The sequence below is a fragment of the Antechinus flavipes genome, chromosome 1 (genome assembly GCF_016432865.1).
Source record: "Antechinus flavipes isolate AdamAnt ecotype Samford, QLD, Australia chromosome 1, AdamAnt_v2, whole genome shotgun sequence".
Classification (NCBI taxonomy): Eukaryota; Metazoa; Chordata; class Mammalia; order Dasyuromorphia; family Dasyuridae; genus Antechinus; species Antechinus flavipes.
This window is the reverse complement of record NC_067398.1, coordinates 578,346,440-578,368,412: the sequence shown is the minus strand read 5'-3', so window position 1 is coordinate 578,368,412 and position 21,973 is coordinate 578,346,440. Positions and strand designations below refer to the sequence as shown.

At 37.0% G+C, this 21,973-nt stretch overlaps 1 protein-coding gene across 3 annotated transcripts in view; it reads left to right on the top strand.

Moving 5' to 3' along the window:
* The first annotated feature begins 1,325 nt into the window (after nt 1-1,325).
* The window catches only part of VIRMA (vir like m6A methyltransferase associated), an 83,607-nt gene continuing 62,959 nt past the window's right edge, over nt 1,326-21,973 (top strand). Inside the window, exon 1 of one of the 3 annotated variants that reach the window (XM_051970848.1) lies at nt 1,326-1,431. In XM_051970848.1, the coding sequence (XP_051826808.1) occupies nt 1,369-1,431 (63 nt within the window). In that variant the 5' untranslated portion in view covers nt 1,326-1,368. The remainder of the gene's footprint in view (nt 1,432-21,973) is intronic. The other 2 variants (XM_051970846.1, XM_051970847.1) reach the window with 2 other exon arrangements.

Genomic DNA, 21,973 nt, shown 5'->3' with positions numbered 1-21,973 from the left:
TTTGATATGAGGAAAATCTTCCAAACAATCAGTGCTGTTCACAGTGGAATGAGTTGCCTTCGGAAAGAGTGGATTCTCTATACTGGAAGTCTTCAAGTGGAGTTTGAATGGCAGCTCATCACCTGACCTCCACCCTTGGGATGGGTAAGTACTATTATCCCCACCTTACAGCTGAAACAGCTGAAACTGAAAAAAATGGCTTGCCTTGCCAAGCTAATAAATATCCATGGCAGATATGAGATAACTCATACCTTCTTGATTATTATGTTCATACCTCCAACCATGAAACCAATCAGTGGCAACAAGCCCTTCAATGAAAACTGCTGAGTATGCCATTGGAATATATTAGGAATAAAAGTCCCAGGTCTCACTGACTTCTGAAGGAGCAGATAGATGGCCCAATGGATGAGCACAAGCCCTGAAGTCAGAAGGACCTGAGCCTCAGATACTTAACACCGCCTAGCTGTGTGACCCTGGGCAAGTCACTTAACCCCAATTGTCTCAGCAAAAAAAAAAAAAAAAAAAAAGTTAGCTGAGTCCTAGGCCCTGCCCCCAGGAAGCCCACAGTCTGTAAAGGATGGTACTAGGTTAGTGCTGCGAATCCGTAACAGTTAGCTGTAACTAATCACCTCGCACTGTCCATCGCACAGGTTTTGGGGGTTTATTTTGTGATTGTTCTAGGCCAGAAATTTCATTGGTGACTGCCGCCCCCCCCCCCCCCCCCCCCCGCTATATACCAGAAAGTGGACTGCTGATCACCGAGAGGGTTAGTGGATTACTAGGCCATTGGTTCGGAAGCGAGGCTTGTAAGCGGCTTTTCCAAACTATTTCCCCGATAAGGAGAGGGGGCTTAGGACGCGTATAGAGACTCGCTGAAAGGCCCCAATGCTCCTAACGGGCGGGGTAGCTCCATAGGACGGGCTTCTGGCCTTTTATGATCAAAGTGATAAGGTCTCCGATTTGGCCGGCGGCAACATTCGTTTTCTTCCGGAAAAGAACGCGCCCACAAGTGTGGGACTCGGAGAGATAAGCTTTTTCCTCGTTCCCAGGCTTCCCACGTAGCTCAACACCCGCGAAAGGAACCGCGGCACCACTTCCCGTAGGGCCTCTAGAGCAGGGGTACCTTCACTGATTCGCCCTGGCCCTCTGAGGGGACGAGAGTAAGGGGAGGAGACGAGAGTAAGGGGAGGAGACTGTGAAGGTACCGAAGAGGGCGTGGCCTCGGGACAACGTGGTGGCAAACTAGGAGTTGGAACCAGGTCAGCGCAGGCGCGCTGGACGACGGAAGTATTGCTCCTCCAGCTGCTGCGCTGCTACGGTCGCTGTGTTACCCCGGAAGTCCTGCCCCTGCCCCCGCCCGCGGCAAACATGGCGGTGGACTCGGCGATGGAGCTGCTATTTTTAGACACTTTCAAGCACCCCAGCGCTGAGGTAATGAGGCCGGGCTCAGTTTGGCCCTTTCTCCTGGCCTCGGGGACCCTTCTAGGAACACATGAGGCGGGCTTGAGGCCCCCTGGCTGTTCCCTTCCTTTTCCACTCGGTGGGGCTCTCGCCCTGTGGATGGAGCCCGGGGGCGGCCGCGGCCCTGGCCTTCGTTCCCTGATGTGGATGGAAGAGTGGTTGGGGAGGCGCCCCCTGCGCCCCCGGGAGGGGGATGTCTCCATAGGGTAAAGAAGGACGACTTCATAGCATAGTCTTTTTTCCCCCTTCCCTTTTCCCTTATTCCATTCTTGCGGTCACTTCTAGGCCTGCAGCGAAGGAAGAGGAAACCTGAGGAATGAATGACTGTGGTCCTGGGGTCTCCCGGGACCGTGTCCTTGAGAAGTCAGGGAGAGCATCTTATGTGGTGGGGAGAAAGGGACATTGCTTCTAACTTGTTGGAGCTTTGTTTGATCGTTTAACTCTCTCCCTTCCACCTCCTCACACCCCCTCTCCCCCTCCCCACTTCATTTTTCCTACTGGTAGGAGATGGGAAATCCAGGTACTAACCAACATTTTATTGTGGGAATTGAGCAAATTCTATTCAGACTTCTTGTCAGTTCGTGACACTTAATGCTTGAGCATCCTGTTTGTGCTAAATTGTCAGAGAGAGAGACAATTTAGGAGATTTGGAAGAGAACGGGTTTCAGAGGAACTCGACTGGGGAATCGCTCTTCACCTGGCTCCCTCTCTCTGCTGTTAGAAGTTGCTTTGGGATACCCAGAACCATAAAATCAATTGATTCAGCAGTGCATAAGCTAAATATTTTTGCATGGTTTAGTTAATTCTTAGAGCACTTTGCTAATCAGGTTAACGTAGGACAGTGATCTTTTTTTTTTTTTTTTTTTTTGGTGGTTACAGACAGCATCTGTAATCTGATCTAGGCTATGCAGAGGCGGGCTATTGGTTACACTGGAGATCAGGCAGGGCAATTCATTTCAATAAATTTATATTAAGCACCTTCTATATGCAAGCTACTGCGCTTTTTTGACTTTGTAGGAATTGTGAAAGAAGTAGCGTAGATTCATTATTGCAATTGGAAAAAAAGAAAAAAGATTTCGTTGTATTGATCTTTTTAGTAGTGTCATTTTGTAGGAAATAAGAATATTATTTAGTGAACATTTATTGAATGCCATGACATGAATGAAATGACAACTTTTAAGGGCTGTGAATAGTACCAAGATATAACATTTGGATGTAGTTTTCAAGGAATTTGGGGAAAGATAAAAGAAAAAATCATAATGATTTGTCATAAATATAGCATGTCGGGGCTGAAAGAGACATTAGAAATCATCTAGCTTGGTATATCCCAACTTGTAGTCGAAAGGGATTGGAGGAGTTACTGCAAGAGGATCCTAGCATATTTGCCAGATATTGTCAGTGGCTTAGATAAAGAAATAAATCTGTATGCTCATCAAATTTGAAGATGACACAAGGATATAGAAGGATTTTGATATTGCCAGAACATTGGGCTGAATTGAATAAGATGAAGTTCAAAAGGATAAATGTAAAGATTTGCTTTGGGTATAAAAAATAATCAAGTTCTACTTAGGATAATTTTTTGTTCTGAAACAATTTAAGGTTTTCAGTGGGCTTAAAGCTTAATATGAGACAGCAGTATGATGTAGCCACCAAAGAAACTAAAATGATCTTGGAATCCATTAAGTGATGCATAAGCTATCTTTTGGAATCAGGATTTGATAGTAGTGTTGTGTTCTGTTCTTACTAGACTACTTTTGGAGTACTGCATTCCATTTTGGGGACTACAATTTAAGAAGAACATTTATAAAATGAAGTGTTAAAGAAGGACTTCGGGATTGTGAGGGGCCTTAAGTGCATGTCCTTTGAGGATCAGTTGAAATTGGCAGTTTAGTCCAAAGAAAAGAAGGCTCAGGAGAAATTTTAATTGTGCTAAAGTATTTTGGAAGGAAGGATTAGATTTAATATTTTTGACGCTAGAAGATGGAGCAAGCAGCAATTGGATGAAGGTTAAAAAGAGGCAAATTTAGTTTTGATGTCAAGAAAAATTTCCTAACAAATAGCTCTGTTCAAAAAGTATAATGGGCTGCCTCAAAAAAAAAAAAAAAAAAAAATAGTGGATTCTCTCTCCTTGGAGCTCTTCAAGCAGTGATTGGATGACTTTTTGGATATGTTCCAGTGAGATTACTTTTGTGTAAATCTGTGATTGTGATTTTGCTATTTAGTGCCAACAAAATATGTAGTATGACTCGGTATAATAAATGAGAAAACATATCGAGTAGATTAAATGAAATAAGTTGATTTATATGTTACTATTTTCAAGTGTATGTTTATTATGGTCTTGAATAGAATAAAACATAAGTTCATTTAAAAGCAGTATTGTGTCCAAAGTAACTTTTTGTTATTTATTTTTTCCATCATTGAACACTAATAGAACAACTGTTGTCATGAGTTTTGCATTTTTTTTTTAAGTGAATAGGAGTACCTCATGTGGTTGATAGTCATTGATGTGGTTCCTACTCCTCATTTTATAAAAAAAAGGAAACTGAGGCCTAAAGAAGAGCAAAGTAATTTTCCTAAGTTACCCAGTTTGTTGACAAGACAAGAAATCATAGATTCCCTGACTCCCTATCCAAATTAATCATAATACATTAATCATATTGTCTTTCATGTAAACTCTGTGATACATAGCATATTACAGTAGAACTAGTATCTCCTTTACTTCTGTTTTTTAGGTGAGAAGAAAAAGGTATAGAGAAGTTTGTTCAAAGTATGATAGCTGGGAGGTCTTTTGCTTTCATGTGTTCTCCAAGTGCAAATTTTTTTCATTATAGTGCTATAGGAATTCAGAGAAGGGAGAGACTATCAAACTGGAATAATCAGAGAAAACTTTATGGAATAGGAAGGACTTGGGCAGGATCTTGAAATGAGTATGATTTAGTTACCCATTAGGGCATCCATCCTTCCATATATTCTAGTGCCAATAACTTGACCAGTTTTGGCTAGAGCTGAATTTATGTTGAAATAGTTTGTCAAACATAATTTTAATAGTATTTTATTTTTCTAAATACATGTAAAGATAGTTTTCAATATTCATTTTTGTATAACTTTGTGTTTTAAATTTTTATTCCTCCATCCCTTCCTTGCCCCCTTTGACCTTTTATCATTTGGGGAAAGACTCTATTTTTATAAACTAAACTCCATTTCCTATATATTTAAGAAATGGTGCCATTATCAGAAAAACTTGCTCTAAAATTTTTTGATAATATTTCATTGTCTATGATTGCCTGTTAGCCAAATTAATTTCTTTGATTATCTCTTTCAATTAGGTCTATTTTACTTTTTTCCTTTGTTTGATACCATAATTAATACCCTTACTCCAAATGAAGCAAGATAGATTTTGTTCCAATTCTTTATTTTAATTTGGTGTGTGTCTTTCCATAAATAGTATATTGTTGGATTCTTATTTCCAATCTGTTTTGCAATTCATTTTTGTTTTATGGGTCAACTCATCTTATTTATATTCACAGTTATGTTTACTAATTGTGTTTTTCCCTTGATCCTGTTTTTTTCCCCTATTTATCCATTTCTCTCTCTTTGTATCCTGTGTCTCCTCAAAAGGCTATTTTGCTTCTGATCACTGCCTTCCTTAAAATCTGTTCTCTCTTTTATCAACCCTCATCTCTAAAGCTCTTAACCTCTTTTCCTCCTATTTCTCTTAGGTGAGATACATTTCTATACTCAAATGAGTGTGTATATTTTTCCTTCTTTGAACCAATTCAGATGAGACAGAGGTTCAATCATTGCCTTTAAACCCACCTTGTTAAATTTTCCCCTCACAATAAAAGTTCTTTTTTTATGCTCCTTTTATGTAAGAAAAATTTCCCTCTTTTATCTTTCCCTTTTCCTTCCAGTTCACTCCTCTTTCTTGCTCTTCTTCCTACTCTTGCTCTCCTAGATCTATTTGTTTATTAATTTTTTTTGCTTTCATCCCAACATAATTTATTCTCACTCATGCCTCTGTCTATATAGACTTCTAACTGCTTAATAATGAAAAAATTCTTAGGGGTTACATGTATCATCTTCCTATATAGAAGTGAAAACAGTTTAACTTTATTAAGTTTCTTGTGATTACTCTTTCATGTTTATCTTTTTATGTTTCTCTTGAGTCTTGTGTTTGAATATCATATTTTCTATTCAGCTCTTGGTTTTTTTTTTTTTTTCCTTCAGAAATGCTTGAAAGTCCTTTATCTCATTAATACTCATTTTCCCCAAAAAGATTATATTCAGTTTTGATAGATAAGTGATTCTTGGTTGTAATCCCAGCTCCTTTGCCTTCCAGAATATCATTTTAAACCCAATTCTCCTTAACATGGAAACTGCTAAATCTTGTATGATCTTGACTGGCTTCATTATATCAGAATTGTTTCTTTCTGGCCATTGGAAATAATTTTCTTTTTGACCTGGAAGGGCTGGAATTTGGCTGTAATATTCCTAAATGTTTGTATTTTGGGATATCTTTCCGGAGATAATAGGTGGATTCTTTCAAATTCTACTTTGTTCTCTGGAAATAAGAAATCAGGGGAATTTTTTGAAATATGATATCTAGGCTCTTCATTTCATCATAATTTTCAGTTAGTCCATTAATTCTTAAATCATTTCTCCTTAATCTGTGTTCCAGATCAGTGCTTTTCCAGTGAGATCCTTCATATTCTCTTTTGTTTTCCATTGTTTTGACTTTGTTATATTGTTTCTTGATGTCATATGGAGTACTTAGCTTATGTTTGTCCAATTCTGATTCTTAAGAAATTGTTTGCTTTAGTGAGTTTTTGTACCTCCTTTTTTATTTGGCCAATTCCCTCTTCTTTACCCCCTCCTCCCCCCTCCCTCCCCTTCCTTCCTTCCTTCTTTCCCCCTCCTTCCTTCCTTTCTTCCCCTCCTTCCTCCTTCTCTTTCCCTTCTTCTCCCCTTTTTCCTCCTTTTCTCCCCCCTTTCTTCCTTTTCTCCCCCCTTTCTTCCCTTTTCTCTCTCCCTTTTCCCCCCTCTTCCCCTTTCCCGCCTTCCCCCTTTCCCCTCCCTCTCTCCCCCGTCTCCTTTCCCTCTCTCCTTCTTTCCTTCTCTCCCTTCTTTCTCCCTCTCTCCCCCTCTGTAGTGTGCTTTCTAGAGTCCCCATATTGGAGTCCCAAAATATACTATCTAGACTAGCTCTTTGGAGGATCTTGGGACCAGCCTTGGTCTTAGTGGAGGAGTGAAGAAGGCAGGAGACTTGAGGATGGTCAAAGATAGAATCCTTATTTCAAGTTCTCTCAGCCCTTAAATAACCTTGATATGATTACATCATTACAGCACACTAAGCATGTGCCAACTAGAGAACCATTATATCTTCACATCTCACTGAGCAAAACTATAAGTACCCTGCTATTGGATATGTAAATGTCTCTCATTGGGAGTGAGGAGCCAAACTAGACTTTGTCAGCAGGTTCCCTCTGGGTTGAAGGGTTTTATGTCTTACCCAGAGTTCCCTCATATTTTCGCCCCTCTATACCCCTCTCTCCTTTCTCTCCCTCTTCTTTCCTCCTTCTTTCCCCTCTATCTTCCCTCCTCTTTCTCTCCCCTTTCTCCTCACCTCTTCCCCTAGGTTTTTTATTAAAATCCAGCTCTGGGAGAGAATAGGAGTTGGTAGTTTATATCTTATCATGTGGCTTTGGGATTAGTCTTTTCTGAGTCAATTCCTGTCCCCAATTCAAGGTTAAAGTAATGCCCGTTGCTTTAATTCCTGAGCCTAAGAGTCATATATACTTACTATTATAAGCATACATAATTTTGGGGAATTTCCTCCTATTTGAAATGGATAAAGCCAACCACCCCCACAAATCATAAGGAAAACTAATTTAATGTCTGTTACCATTTAAATCATTTCAAGAGATTTCAAGAGTGATGTTCCCTGTTTTCCTTTGGTTACTTACAAATTTGAAAAGTGAAGAGGAAGACAGAAAGTTCCAAATTCTTCATTCCTTCTGCACTTTTTACTTAAGAATAGTCTACTCACCAGTAGCTTGTTACTTTGGTATTCTTTTCCAATGGTTAACCTAAGTTCTTAATTGGTTAAGAATCTGATTTGACATTAGATTATCTGATACAGAATCCATTGAAAACCCTTTACCAGCAAATCATAGCATATCAGAGTATCATAACCAGATGTATATTTTTTCTAGTTCTTTAAGTTTTTTTTTTAATTTAAATTTAAATTTTTATTTTAGTTTATAATAACTTTTTATTGACAGAATCCATGCCAGGGTAATTTTTTTTACAACATTATCCCTTGCACTCGCTTCTGTTCCGATTTTTCCCCTCTCTCCCTCCACCCCCCTCCCCTAGATGGCAAGCAGTCTTATATATGTTAAATATGTTGCAGTATATCCTAGATAAAATATATGTTTGCAGAACCGAACAGTTCTCTTGTTGCACAGGGAGAATTGGATTCAGAAGGTAAAAATAACCCAGGAAGAAAAACACATTCATTTCCCAGTGTTCTTTCTTTGGATGTAGCTGCTTCTGTCCATCATTTATCAATTGAAACTGAGTTAGGTCTCTTTGTCAAAGAAATCCACTTCTATCAGAATACATCCTCATACAGTATCGTTGTTGAAGTGTATAATGATCTCCTGGTTCTGCTCATTTCACTTGGCATCAGTTCATGTAAGTCACGCCAGTCCTCTCTGTATTCATCCTGCTGGTCATGTCTTACAGAACAGTAATATTCCATAACATTCATATACCACAATTTACCCAGCCATTCTCCAATTGATGGGCATCCATTTAGTTTCCAGTTTCTAGCCATTACAAATAGAGCTGCCACAAACATTTTGGCACATACAGGTCCCTTTCCCTTCTTTAGTATTTCTTTGGGATATGAGCCCAGAAGTAACACTGCTGGATCAAAGGGTATGCACAGTTTGATAACTTTTTGGGCATAATTCCAGATTGCTCTCCAGAATGGTTGGATTCGTTCACAACTCCACTAACAATGCATCAGTGTCCCAGTTTTCCTGCATCCTCTCCAACATTCGTCATTATTTTTTCCTGTCATCTTAGCCAGTCTGACAGGTGTGTAGTGGTATCTCAGAGTTGTCTTAATTTGCATTTCTCAATAGTGAGATTTCAATAGTGATTTGTAAGTCATTTTTAAAAAAGTACAGCAAATCATGAGCAGAACCTGTCCCTCCAGTAACATGTAGAGACCAGTAAGGAAGGCAGCTTGATTCTGTGATCAAGATGTTGGGCATGTATGAAAGAAGAAATCAACTTTAAACATCTGAAATTTAAATTTTATTAAAATTTTTTTCTTTCCCCAAAAAGCAATGTAAGCTCACCATTGTGCTCCCCAAGGAATAAGAACCTTTGAAAACATTCTTTCTGTGTGCTGTATGGAAATTGGGATGAATAGCATAAGCCTTTGTTTAAATAACATCTGTTATTCAGAAGCCTTCTGCATTTTGCGTTTAGCAAGCTACTCATCACTTTGGTTCTTTGCCACTGTATAATATAAACCAAGCTGGGCCCTAGAGAACAGGGGAACAGAAAATGCAACTCCTTCCCTTATTTGCAAAAATGGGAGAATTATCTTGCAATTTGTTCCCATTTGAATCCATCTTGGAAACATCTTAAAATGCTTCATCACCCACAGAACAAATTTCATGTCCAGTGATTTGGCCAGAATAACTACTAGTACCATTGCTTTCCCTAGTTTTTTGTCCATACTAACCAAGGAGGTCAAAGTCTTCTAGTTCTCCTTTCTCATCAGTACTTCTATGAGTGGTAACTCTTTGAGCAGCAGAAGATAATACTCCTAAAGGCTGTTCAGTGATCCACTATTTCGTTAATGGCCTGAAACTCCAGCTTTTACTGGTTGTTTGAATAGCCCAGTAGAGACCTTTGCTGCTCTTCATCCTTCCCTTAAACAATCATTCCCAGTAGGTTAGATCAGTATTGAAGGGATTTGTACAAGTCAGACATGGCCACTTCAAGCATTGAGTCTTTTGGGGGCCATCAGTGGGTTTTTAAGTAGAATTTATGTCTTCCTGGGGTTTCAATTTTAAAAGCTCTCAGGAACCTCATGGAATGGGCACTCTGACTTTATGATGTTAGTAATAGCTTGCCTGGAAACCAGTTTGAGGTTCAGGAAGTTGTTGTCGAGCTTGTAATAACCAGTGCCATAATTGTCTGTGATGAAGTGATTGTTCTCAGGCCTTGCATACCATGGTTTTATTCCATTTCCTGTCATAAGTCCAATACAGGATGTAATGGGCTGAGGCTTGAGTTGATGCGCTGAGGTCCCAAGCACATGAAGCTAAATAGTAATTGGATCATACTCTATTAATATATAATCTTGGAGAAAGAATGGCCCCGCCCACTCTTTGTGCAAGTCCTGATGTGTTGTATAGGAAATGATGATTTTGGTGGGTGGAGGCAGGGGAGTGGAAAAGGAAGGGGAAGGAGAGACTTTTGGGATTGCCATTGCCACGGTTGGCTCAGCTCACATCTCTCTCTGTTAGCTGATTTCTTGTCGCAGCTGCCCATATTGCTATCGCAATCTTTCTTGCCTACATTTGCTATCGCAATCTTTATTCACCTCTTCACTTGAATAAAGACTGAAGGTTTTCCCCTTAACCTGAGTTCCTGACTCCGGCTGATTTTAAATACGCAGTCATTACAACAGGAAGCTTTGCAGTTTTCATTAAATTTTACCTGCTGCAGAATCTTCATCCCTAAAAACTCCTGGTGGTGGTTGCTTGCTTTGAACATGAAGTACAGCATGTCATCTTGGTATGCTCCTGTGCGCCAGCATTCGGGGTTGTAAAGGCTGGTACTATACCCCCAATTTTACTTTTTCCCTCTTTTTTATGTCAAGGATCATTTGGCCATTTAATTTCAGCAGTATTTTATATTTCCACTTACATGTAAAGATAAATTTCAACATTCATACTATGTTGGTCATGTTGTGAAAGGAAAATTAGAACAAAAGCAAAAAACTGCAAGCAAAAAAAAGATGAAAATAGTATGATTCAATTACATTTGGTCTCCATAGTGCTCTTTCTGGATGTGGATGGCATTTTCCATCCCAAGTCTTTTGGAATTGTCTTGGATCACTGTCTTAATTCTACTTTTTAAGGAGTTACTTTCTTCAGCATATTTTTGTTCCTCTTTTACCCCTGGTGCTGTTGTCACACTCTAGACTAGCTCCACCCTAGTGTCACAGATCTCTTTTGTTGACCTTCTTAGTTATTTTAGATCTGGAAAAATCTGATCTTTTGTTGGCTCTACCACTCAAAAATTTGATTTGAGGAATTATTTTAAAGTTGGAGGGAAACAAGCTGAATTCATCTGGGTTGCTGCCTGTATTCTACCCTTGATTCCTCTTTAAGACCCAGCAATCTATTGAATAGGGAGTTCTTACCCTTATTAACTGGTACCTACAACTGTTTTGTTTTGAACCAGTACCAAATAGTTGATATGATATGTATAGTATCAGTCTGTTACTCCCCTCATTTTACAGGTTAAGAGACTGAGCAAAAAGGTAAATGACTTGATGGATTCACAAAGATAGTAAGTAACATGGCTACAGTTTAAACAACAGGATTTTGGTTTTGGTTGATGTGAAAGAATTAAAACTGAAAGGTACTCAACAAGTGGTCAGTTAGTCTTTGCCTGTAGATCTCCAGTGAGAAAGAACCCACTGCTTCCTGAGGGAGCCCATTTTACTTTTGAATAGTCCTGATTATTTTGACATTTGTACTGATGTGAAGTGTAAATTTGTTTTTTCACAGTTTTTACCCATTAATCCTATCTCTTCTCCTTGTCTTTTAAGAGTTTACTTGGCATGTAAAATGCTCAAGCTTCTGTTTTGAGGAAGTAAATCTTTATTCATTATCTTTTCACTTCCAACCATCACAAGGGACACATTTTTAACTCCCCAGGCTGCATATTTCGTGTTCTACACATATTTTTTGTAGTTCTGTTGTTTGCTTTTTATGTTAAACTTCAATTTGCTGGCCCAGTCTCAAACCAAAATTAGTTCAAATGGGAAGAAGTCCCTACATTACTGTAGGATCTCAAAAGTTGACTGTGAATTGGGCCATTTAAATATATTTGTTTCTACTGTCCTAGTGAATTCTTTTTTTGAGGCTCAGCTCCAGCTCCTCCTTTTAGTTTGTGTTCATTTCCTCTCTCAAATCAGCAAGTATTTATGTTCTGTTTAAATGTCCTTCAGTAGCTTGTAAGCTCCTTGGGAGCAGGGACTATTTTACATTTGTTTTTGTATACTCATAATTTAACATAGGCTTCATTCTCCATAAGCTTTTAGATAGTTGTTGGGTTGAGTTGATACCACAATCACACTGGGTATTAAATTACTTAAGCTCCCTATATGGAGCTCCCTATATTGAGCTTTTTGCAAAGCATAGGGAATAGAAAATAAAAGTAAAAAACAGCCTGCCAGTTGGCCAGGAGTTTGTATTCTGATGGGAAAGACAACATAACCAATATGGACAAGATATCTTTAGAATAAATGGCAAATAACCTCAGAAGAGATGGCATTAGAACTTGGGAGGCCTGGGAATGGCCCTTTAAAGGAGATACTTGAACAGTCTTAAATGAGCCTGAATATTAAAACAAAAAAACCTAAACTTCTTAGGTTTATATTTATTTTCCTAATCCTTAGTTTGTTAGATTTTATTTTTGAAGTAAAATAAACATCTTAATGTAATTTTTCATATGACTGCCATCCCAGTTCAAGCATTTTACTAAGTTTCAAATAGCCTCTTAATTGATTTTTCTGCTTCAATTTACTTCTCTCTCAAGTGCATCTTCTACAAATTTGCCAAAGTAGTATTCCTAAAGCAGAAGTGACTATGCTTTCTAAGATATAATGCAGACCTTCTATGCCTTTGTGCAGGCTCTTTCCCATATATGAATGCATTCCTTCCTCTCACATCCCTTTTAAATGTCTGGTCTCCTTTTAAGCTCAGATATATTGAGCTATTCATTTAAATCAAGTATTCTTAAGAGACCCCTTCTTAGAGTACTGTTTTTAATTGCATGAAAAAAATGCATAGAATTACAAAAGAAACCAAATATATTTAAATATAGTTGTCAGAATATATATTTTTTTAAGTTCTTGGAAGCCTAAGGTAAGAATTTATATGTATGAAGATTTTTCTGATTCCCTTCTCTTCCTCTGTCCACAATACCTCCCACTTAATCTCCTTGAAACTAACACACATTAGGAATATAAGTACTTTTTGATTGAGGGTAGGAACTATTTAATTTTTGTCTTTGCGCTTTGTGAGTATATCATGGCAGGCTCCTAAGAATTTCTTCTCTATTGATTACTTTAGGGAAACAGTTATGGTCAAGAGAACAGGAACCCAAAGATAAAACAGATATGCCTTAGTCTAATGGGGAATAGAAGAAGACATAACAATAATAGTGGTACAAGGGAGCCTTTTAAGTGCCAAGAAGGGAGAGGTCCAGACAAAATTTAGCCTTAGTTTTCTCATCTGTAAAATAAATTGGAGAGGAAATTGCAAATTACTCCAGAATCTTTGCCAAGAAAAGCCCAGAAGGGGTCATGAAGAGTATGATATGACTGAAAAACAACTGAAGAAGTTTGGAGATGGCAATCACGTTTGCTTTGTAATGGTCCTAGATGACTTCAGAGAAGGTGGGGCATCTGAATTAGAACTTGAAAGGAGGGATGAACTTGAGAAGAGGAATGGAGGGAGAGAATCCATTCCGCGAACCAAGGGACAGTGTGAACAGAGACATGAAAATAGATGAGAGCAAGATAAGAATAGGGGTAAGGGAGTGAGAGAGAGAGAGAGAGAGAGAGAGAGAGAGAGAGAGAGAGAGAGAATGTGTGTGTGTGTGTGTGTGTGTGTGTGTGTGTGTGTGTGTGTGTGTGTGTGTAGAGTTGTCCATTTTAGCTGGATGAGTGTGTGTGTGTGTGTGTGTGTGTGTGTGTGTAGAGTTGTCCATTTTAGCTGGATGAGTGTGTGTGTGTGTGTGTGTGTGTGTGTGTGTGTGTGTGTGTAGAGTTGTCCATTTTAGCTGGATGAGTGTGTGTGTGTGTGTGTGTGTGTGTGTGTGTGTGTGTAGAGTTGTCCATTTTAGCTGGATGAGTGTGTGTGTGTGTATGTGTGTAGAGTTGTCCATTTTAGCTGGAAAAATTATTTTAATGGGAGAGGTAAGATTGGCAGTATTGACAGAGGTAAGATTGGTAGCTGGGGAGACTATAGTAGATAGAGCTCTGGGCCTGAAATAAGGACCCTGAATCCAAATTTGGCTTCAGACATTTAATAGCTGTGTGACCTCAGATAAATCACTTAACTGTGTTTGTCTCAATTTCCCCTCAACTGTCAAATGAGGATAGTTATAGTACCTGTCTTAGAGGATTTGTTATAAGGTTCAAATAAGAATTATATTTGAAGCATAGGGCCTAGCACTATGTAAATGTTTATTACCTTGGCTTCCCCTTTTCCCTTGATAAGATTAGGGGCTGGTTTGTAGAGAATTTTTAAAGCTAGGATTAGAAATTTGTATTTTATTTGGTAGGCAGTAGGGAGCTGTTGAATTTTTTTTTAAATTAGATTAACATGAGAGAGATGTGCAAATTTACAACTGAGATTTTATCTTTTATCCATTAGATTGGCAAAGATGACAAAAAAAAAAAGGAAAAATAAAAGTTGGAGGGGCTGCAACTAAGCACACATCCTAATTTTCTCTTGATGGAACTGTGAATTGGTATGTTGTTCTGGAAAACAAATTTGAAACTGTGCCTCCAAAATTTTTGAGCTGTGTGTTTTCTGCCTATAGCCAAAGAGTAAAAAAAAAAAAAAAAAAAAAATCCCAAAACTTACATGTACAATGATATTTATAGCAGCTCTTTTTGTAATAGTAAAGAATTAGAAACTAAGAGGGTGCCTATCATTCTGGAATGGCTTAGCAAATGATATTATATGAACATAATTGGAATATTATATCATAAAAAATCATGAAAGTGATGTTTTCTGAGAAATATTGGAAGATTTGTATGAACTGATGCAGAGCGAGCAGAACCAGGAGAATAGTTTATACACTGATATCATTGTGAAGACAACAGAATTATAACAGCAGAAGATGGGGTTATGAAGCATGTTACCTCACATGTTGATAAGAGGTGATGACAAGATGCAAAATGATTCAATATGTTTTTGGACATGACCAGTTTACTTTGCTTGACTGTATGTATTTGTTGGGCATTCTGTTAGCTTAGTGGATAGAGTATTTTGGCCTGGAGTCAGGAAGACTCACCTTGAGTTCAAATATAATCTCAGACATTTACTAGCTATGTGAACCTTAGCAAGTCATTTAATCATGCTTGCCTCAGTTTCCTCATTTGTAAAATGATCTGGAGAAGGAAATTGCAAACCACTTCAGTATCTTTGCCAAGAAAACCCTCAAAAGAGTGAAGAAGAGTCAGACATGACTGAAAAACAACTGAAAAACAGCAACAGCAAAAACATTTGCTACAAGGGGTTTGTTTTTCTTTTCTTTTTTAATTATTATTATATCTTTTTATTTACAAAACATATGCATGGGTAATTTTTCAACTTTGACCCTTGCAAAACCTTATGTTCCAACTTTTCTCCTCCTTCCCCTCACCCTCTCCCCTAGATGACAAGTAGTCCCACACATGTTAAATTATATATTAAAATCCAATATATGTATACATATTTATACAGTTACCTTGCTACACCCAAAAAATCAGATCTAGAAAGAAAAAAATAAAACCTGAGAAGGAAAACAAAAATGCAAGCAAACAATAACCGAAAGAGTGAAAAAGCTATGTTGTGGTCCACACTCAGTTCCCATAGTCCTCCCTCTGAGTGTAGATGGCTTTCTTCATTACTGGACAATTGGAATTGGTTTGAATCAACTCATTGAGAACCATGTCTGTCAGAATTGATCATTGTATAGTCTTGTTGTTGTCGTGTATAATGATATCCTGGTTTTGCTCATTTCACTTAGCATCAGTTCATATGTGTCTCTCAAGGTCTCTCTGAAATCATCCTGTTGGTCATTTCTTACAGAACAATAATATTCCATAACATTCACATACCATAATTTATTCAGCCATTCTCCAATTGATGGGTATCCATGCTTTTCATTTCTTAATTGAAGTGGGAAGGAAACAAAAATAGAAACTTAATTGAAAAAAGTTTAAAAAGTGAAAATTAAAAAAAGAAAAAGAACTAGAGAGGATCATAGATATCATTAAATTCACTCTTAGAGACAAGAAAATTAATGCTGTAAAAGTTAAGTGGCTTTTTGAAAATCATGTAAACACTGAATATGCTAAATCAAATGTGATTTTTTTCTTCTCAGATTTGAGTGGTGAATTACAAATGATATAAAAGTTGGATTATTGAGTGGATAAAAATGTGGGTATAAAGACAAATGAAGAGGTTTTTTTTTTACAGAAATATTTTTTATTAAAATTTTTATTTTCAAAATACATATATGGATAATTTTTAACATTAATCCTCTTTTTTTTTTTTTAAATAACTTTTTAAAACAGACAGAACCCATTTTTTTTTTTTGACAGAACCCATGCCAGGGTAATTTTTTACAACATTATCCCTTTCACTCATTTCTGTTCCGATTTTTCCCCTCCCTCCCTCCACCCCCTCCCCCAGATGGCAAGCAGTCCTTTACATGTTAAATAGATTACAGTATATCCTAGATACAATATATGTGTGCAGAACCGAACAATTCTCTTATTGCACAGGGAGAATTGAATTCAGAAGGTATAAATAACACGGGAAGAAAAACAAAAATGCAAGCAGTTTATATTCATTTCCCTGTGTTCTTTCTTTGGGTGTCACTGCTTCTGTCCATCCTTGATCAATTGAAACTGAGTTAGATCTCTTTGTCGAAGAAATCTACTTCCATCAGAATACATCCTCATACGGAATCGTTGTTGAGGTATATAATGATCTCCTGGTTCTGCTCATTTCACTCAGCATCAGTTCATGTAAGTCTCGCCAATCCTCTCTGTATTCATCTTGCTGGTCATTTCTTACAGAACAATAGTATTCCATAACATTCATATACCACAATTTACTCAACCATTCTCCAATTGATGGGCATCCATTCATTTTCCAGCTTCTAGCCACTACAAAGAGGGCTGCCACAAACATTTTGGCACATACAGGTCCCTTTCCCTTCTTTAGTATCTCTTTGGGGGTATAAGCCCAGTAGAAACACTGCTGGATCAAAAGAGTATGCACAGTTTGATAACTTTTTGAGCATAGTTCCAAATTGCTCTCCAGAATGGCTGGATGTGTTCACAATTCCACCAACAATGTATCAGTGTCCCTGTTTTCCCACATCCCCTCCAACATTCCGCCTTATCTTTCCCTGTCATTCTAGCCAATCTGACAGATGTGTAGTGGTATCTCTGAGTTATCTTAATTTGCATTTCGCTGATTAATAATGATTGGGAGCATATTTTCATATGGCTAGAAATAATTTTAATTTCTTCGTCTGAGCATTGTCTGTTCATATCCTTTGACCATTTATCAATTGGAGAATGACTTGATTTCTTATAAATTAGAGTAAATTCTCTATATATTTTGGAAATGAGGCCTTTATCAGAACCTTTGACTGTAAAAATGTTTTTTCCAGTTTATTGTTTCCCTTCTAATCCTGTCTGCATTAGTTTTGTTTGTACAAAAACTTTTCAATTTGATATAATCAAAATTTTCTATTTTGTGGTCAGTAATGATCTTTAGTTCTTCTTTGGTCATAAATTCCTTCCTATTCCACAGGTCTGCGAGGTAAACTATCCTATGCTCTTCCAATTTATTTATAATCTCATTCTTTATGCCTAGATCATGAACCCATTTTGATCTTATCTTGGTGTACAGTGTTAAGTGTAGGTCAGTGCCTAGTTTCTGCCATACTAATTTCCAACTTTCCCAGCAATTTTTGTCAAATAATGCATTCTTATCCCCAAAACTGGGGTCTTTGGGTTTGTCAAACACTAGATTATTAAAGTTATTGGCTGTTTTGTCCTTTGAACCTAACCTATTCCATTGATCAATTAGTCTATTTCTTAGCCAATACCAGATGGTTTTAGTAACCACTGCTTTATAATGTAATTTTAGATCTGGTACAGCGAGGCCACCAATGAAGAGGTTTTTACAGTAGTCTAGATGAAGAGAATTAAAGGACTTGAAGAACTTTACTTGCAAATTCAGCTCTTAGTACAATGTTTGTTACATAGAAGGCCCCTAATAAGTGCTTTTTAATCAAATTATTGGTATTATTGTACTAGACATTACTGTGACAATGTTCTTAAGGTTTGGATTTGTGTTAGAGGGAAAAGGAAAAGTTAAAGATAACCTAAATGCAAGATTATCAATCTTGGTGGCTTAGGGTTTGGTGATGTCATCTATGTAACAAAATTGGAGAAAGGACAGGTTTTTCTCAGAGATGATTATCTTAATTTAATCAGTTAGGTTTTAGATATAAGTTTGAAAAACCACTGGAAGTGTTAAATATCTAGCATGTATTTGGAAATGTATCTGACATATTGTAAAGTCTTTGAAGGCAGAATTTATTTATGTGTGTGCATGCAAGCATGCTTGCCCATTACCTAGTACAGATTAGCATGTAGTAGACTTTTAATAAATGCTTGTTGATTAATTAAGATATTATCTTAGAGATGATAAATGAAATTGCAGGAGAAAGATGAGGTCATTGAAACTGCTTAGTTAGCAGAGGAGAATGGACAGAATCTTGTGGGGGTTTCTCTCTGTAAGGGGTAGGAGGAGAATGAAGAGCCAATCAAAGAACACCAAGAAAGAATTGTAACAGTATAGTAGAGCAACTCTGAATATATAATGCTTTAGTGAAGCAAAAGAGAGGCTCTCTACGAGCTGATGAGCAGGGTCAGATATATTACATAGAGATCAAAGAAAATATGAATTTGGCAGGGAGAGAAGACAAAAGAATTTAGTTCAGAAGCTTATTTATTCTCTTGGAAAAGATTCCTTTAGGAGTATTGTGGAGATGAAAGTCAAATCACAAAGAATTGAATACTGTATTGGGCGGGTTGTGAAGATTACTTATTCTGAAAGTGAAGGGGAAGAGAAATAATCATAAATTAAATACATAGGGTCAAGGAAAGATTTTTGTTTTTGTATTTTAGAAGAAATTAATTTTTGTATTAATTAAAAAAATTTTGGGGTTTTAAATTTCCTCCTTTCCTTTATTCCCCTAATCATTGAAAAGGCAAACAATATAAAATCAGTTTTACATGTGAAGTCATGTAAAACATTTTCACATTAAACATATTGCATAAAACAAACAACCAAAAAAAGAAAAATAAAGTTTAAAAAGTGTGCTTCTATTCACATTCACAGTTCATTATTTCTCCATTTGCAAGTAGGTAACATTTTTCAACATGAATTCTCTGCAATTGTTTTGGATCATTGTTTTGATGAGTGTAGCTAAATCTTTCATAGTTTATCATTGTAACAATATTGCTGTTCCTGTTTCTAAACAACTTAAGTATAGAAGAACCTGAGAATATTTATAGGCGAATGATAATGATCTGGTAAAAAAGGAGAAATTAAAAATGAATAATTAACAAAAAAGGCATGGCAGACCTTGCTACCTATATACAGGGATTATATCTCTGGAAGAATTCACTCTTATTAAAACATTTTCCATATAATATAATCCTTTGAGGTGGATTCTCAGGATAGCTTCCTTGGGAAGCTCTAATTTATTAGTAATAATCTTTTGAAGAATTTTTTTGTTTTTGGTATTCAGAAAGTAAAATAGCCTTTAAAAAAACTTAAATTTTTTTTCTTCAAGTTATCATTTAAATTATTTATATAGTGGAACAAATATGAATTTCAGTTTCTATAAGTTAACAATATTGAGTTCAATATTATGTGCAAAACATTGTATTAAACCCTGAAAGAGATAAATTGAATAAATTTGGGACTTTTTCCTTTAAAATTTAAAACCTTTTTGATTGTGGTTAGCAACAGTAGAGGCAAATATATTCTTGGACTTTGTGGGTTACACTCCAGTTCTAGTCAAAAGCTTCTATTTCAGGCTGTGGACAGAGAGCTGTTAAGAGCCATATAGTATCCTTAGTGAAAGTGACTATAGTCCTCCTGTATTCTTTCTTGTCAAGCTACATCTGGGGAATTGTGTTAGCTTCTGGATGCTATATTTTAGAAAGGACATTGATAAATTGGAGGGTAATCAGAGGTTAAAAATCTCCAAGATTAGACTATTTACAGTAATTCTGAGGTATTTAAGCTAGAGTACATAAAACTTATTGGCGGAATAATTCTGTTGGCTGTCATGTGGTAAAATGGATAGAGAGTAGAGGGCCTAGAATCAGGAAAATCTGAATTATAATTTGTTTGCAGACACACATAACTTAATCCTGATTGCCTCAGTTTCCTCATCTGTAAAATGAGCTAGAAAAGGAAATGACAAACTACTCTGGTGTCTTTGCCAAGAAAACTCCAAATGGGGTCATAGAGAGTCTGATGTGACTGAAATGACTGAACAACAAAAAACTATCATGTTTGTAAATTTGTTCTCTTCATCTCTTGAAGACAAAACTAGAATTAGTGAGTAGAAGTTTCAGAGATGCAGATTTAAATTTAGCATAAAGAAAAGTTTCTAAATAATTTGAGGTATCCAAAGGTGTAATCAGCTGCCTCTGGTTATAGTGATTTTTAGATAAAGACTGGGTGACTGTTGATGTTATACAGGGAGTTTTTGTCCTCTAATTATATTCTATGACAGAATGATTACTGTTTTTGAGTATGGGAAAGCCACTTCTTTTTCTATCTCAATTTCCTCATTTTTAAAATGAAATGGTTGAGAGTAAAGATAATTGCAAAGTTTGGAGCCCTGGTAACTTGAGCATGATGTTTATTATTAACAGAAATAATTTAAACTTGATATTTGAAAAAAATTTCTTGATAATTAGAATTATTTAAAACTGAGGTTTTCAAGCAATATCTGGGGAATCACTTGTTGACTATGTTAGGGTTCTTTTTGTATGGGTGGGACTAGATAGCTTTTTTGGTTCCCTCTTTTTCTGAGATTCTTTGATGTTAGGAGAAATAGGTTTGGAGGGGGCCATGCAAAAGTTCAATTACAAAGGTACCAATGGGACATTCTGGTGGAGATAAAACTCTTGAAATATTTTTAATGTAAAAATGCAGTGATTATTCTTCCTTCCTGTTATTATAATTATATAATTTTTGGTAGTTATTTGCATAGTGGTGACATTGGAGCCCATGGGAGGAGTACCTCAAGGGAGATAATATTGAGGAGGGGAAAAAAACCTAGAAGGGGACCTGAGCAGGATGAGAAGCCACCAAAGAAGATGAGGAATGATCAGAGGGGTAGGAGGAGAACTATGAGCCTGCATTTATTATAATACAATCTCATAAAATTTGCTTTAGAAAGGCCATTAAAGGTAATTCAGTGGTCAGATGGCAAACATTTAATGACATCGCTGTTAGAATCAAGTTATAGTGTGTCTGTGGTTGATCAGATCAATACAAACTTATAATGATCTGTCATAGTTTGGCACAAAAAAAGCATATGAACATTTGGGATGGATTCTCTAAATTTGCACACCTTGCGTTCTTCTCAGTTCTAGTTTGCTCATAGAACATTGTATCTTTTCTGATGAAGGCACACCATGCTGGATGGTCCCGAGCCAGTTTCTCCCATGTCATATAATCAACTCCAAAGTTCTTTTTTTTTTTTTTTTTTTGCTGAGGTAGTTGAGGTTATGTGACTTGTTCAGGGTCACTCAGCTAGAGAGTGTTAAGTGTCTGAGATTATATTTGAACTCAGATCCTCCTGAATTCAGGGCTAGTGCTCTATCCACTATGCCACCTAGCTGCCCCAACTCCAAAGTTCTTAAAGAGAAATTTTGAAAAAGTGTCCTTGTTTACTTGTTCACCTTGTTAGCACTTGGCCTGTGTGAATTCTTTATAAAATAGTCTTTGGTAAACATATGTTTGGTATTTGAATAATACGGCCAGTCCATTGGAGTTGTGCTCTCTGCAGTAGGATTTGAATGCTTGGCAATTTAATTAGAGAAAGGACCTCAGTGTCTGATGTCTTATCCTACTAGGTAATATTCAGAATCTTGCTAAGACAATTCAAATGGAAGCAATTCAGTTTCCTGGCATAGTATACTGTTCAGGAAGACAGCTGTTCATAGACAGATAACAGCGAGGTCAGCACAACTATTCTCTAGCCTTTCAGTCTGGTAGTCACTCTAATATAACCTCTTCTCTCCCATACTTTGCTTCAGAGCCTTTTAAACACTAAATTAGTTCTGGCAATGTGTGTGTCAACCTCATTATCAGTGTGTTCACCTTGGAAACTATACTGTCAAGGTACGTGAACTTATCTA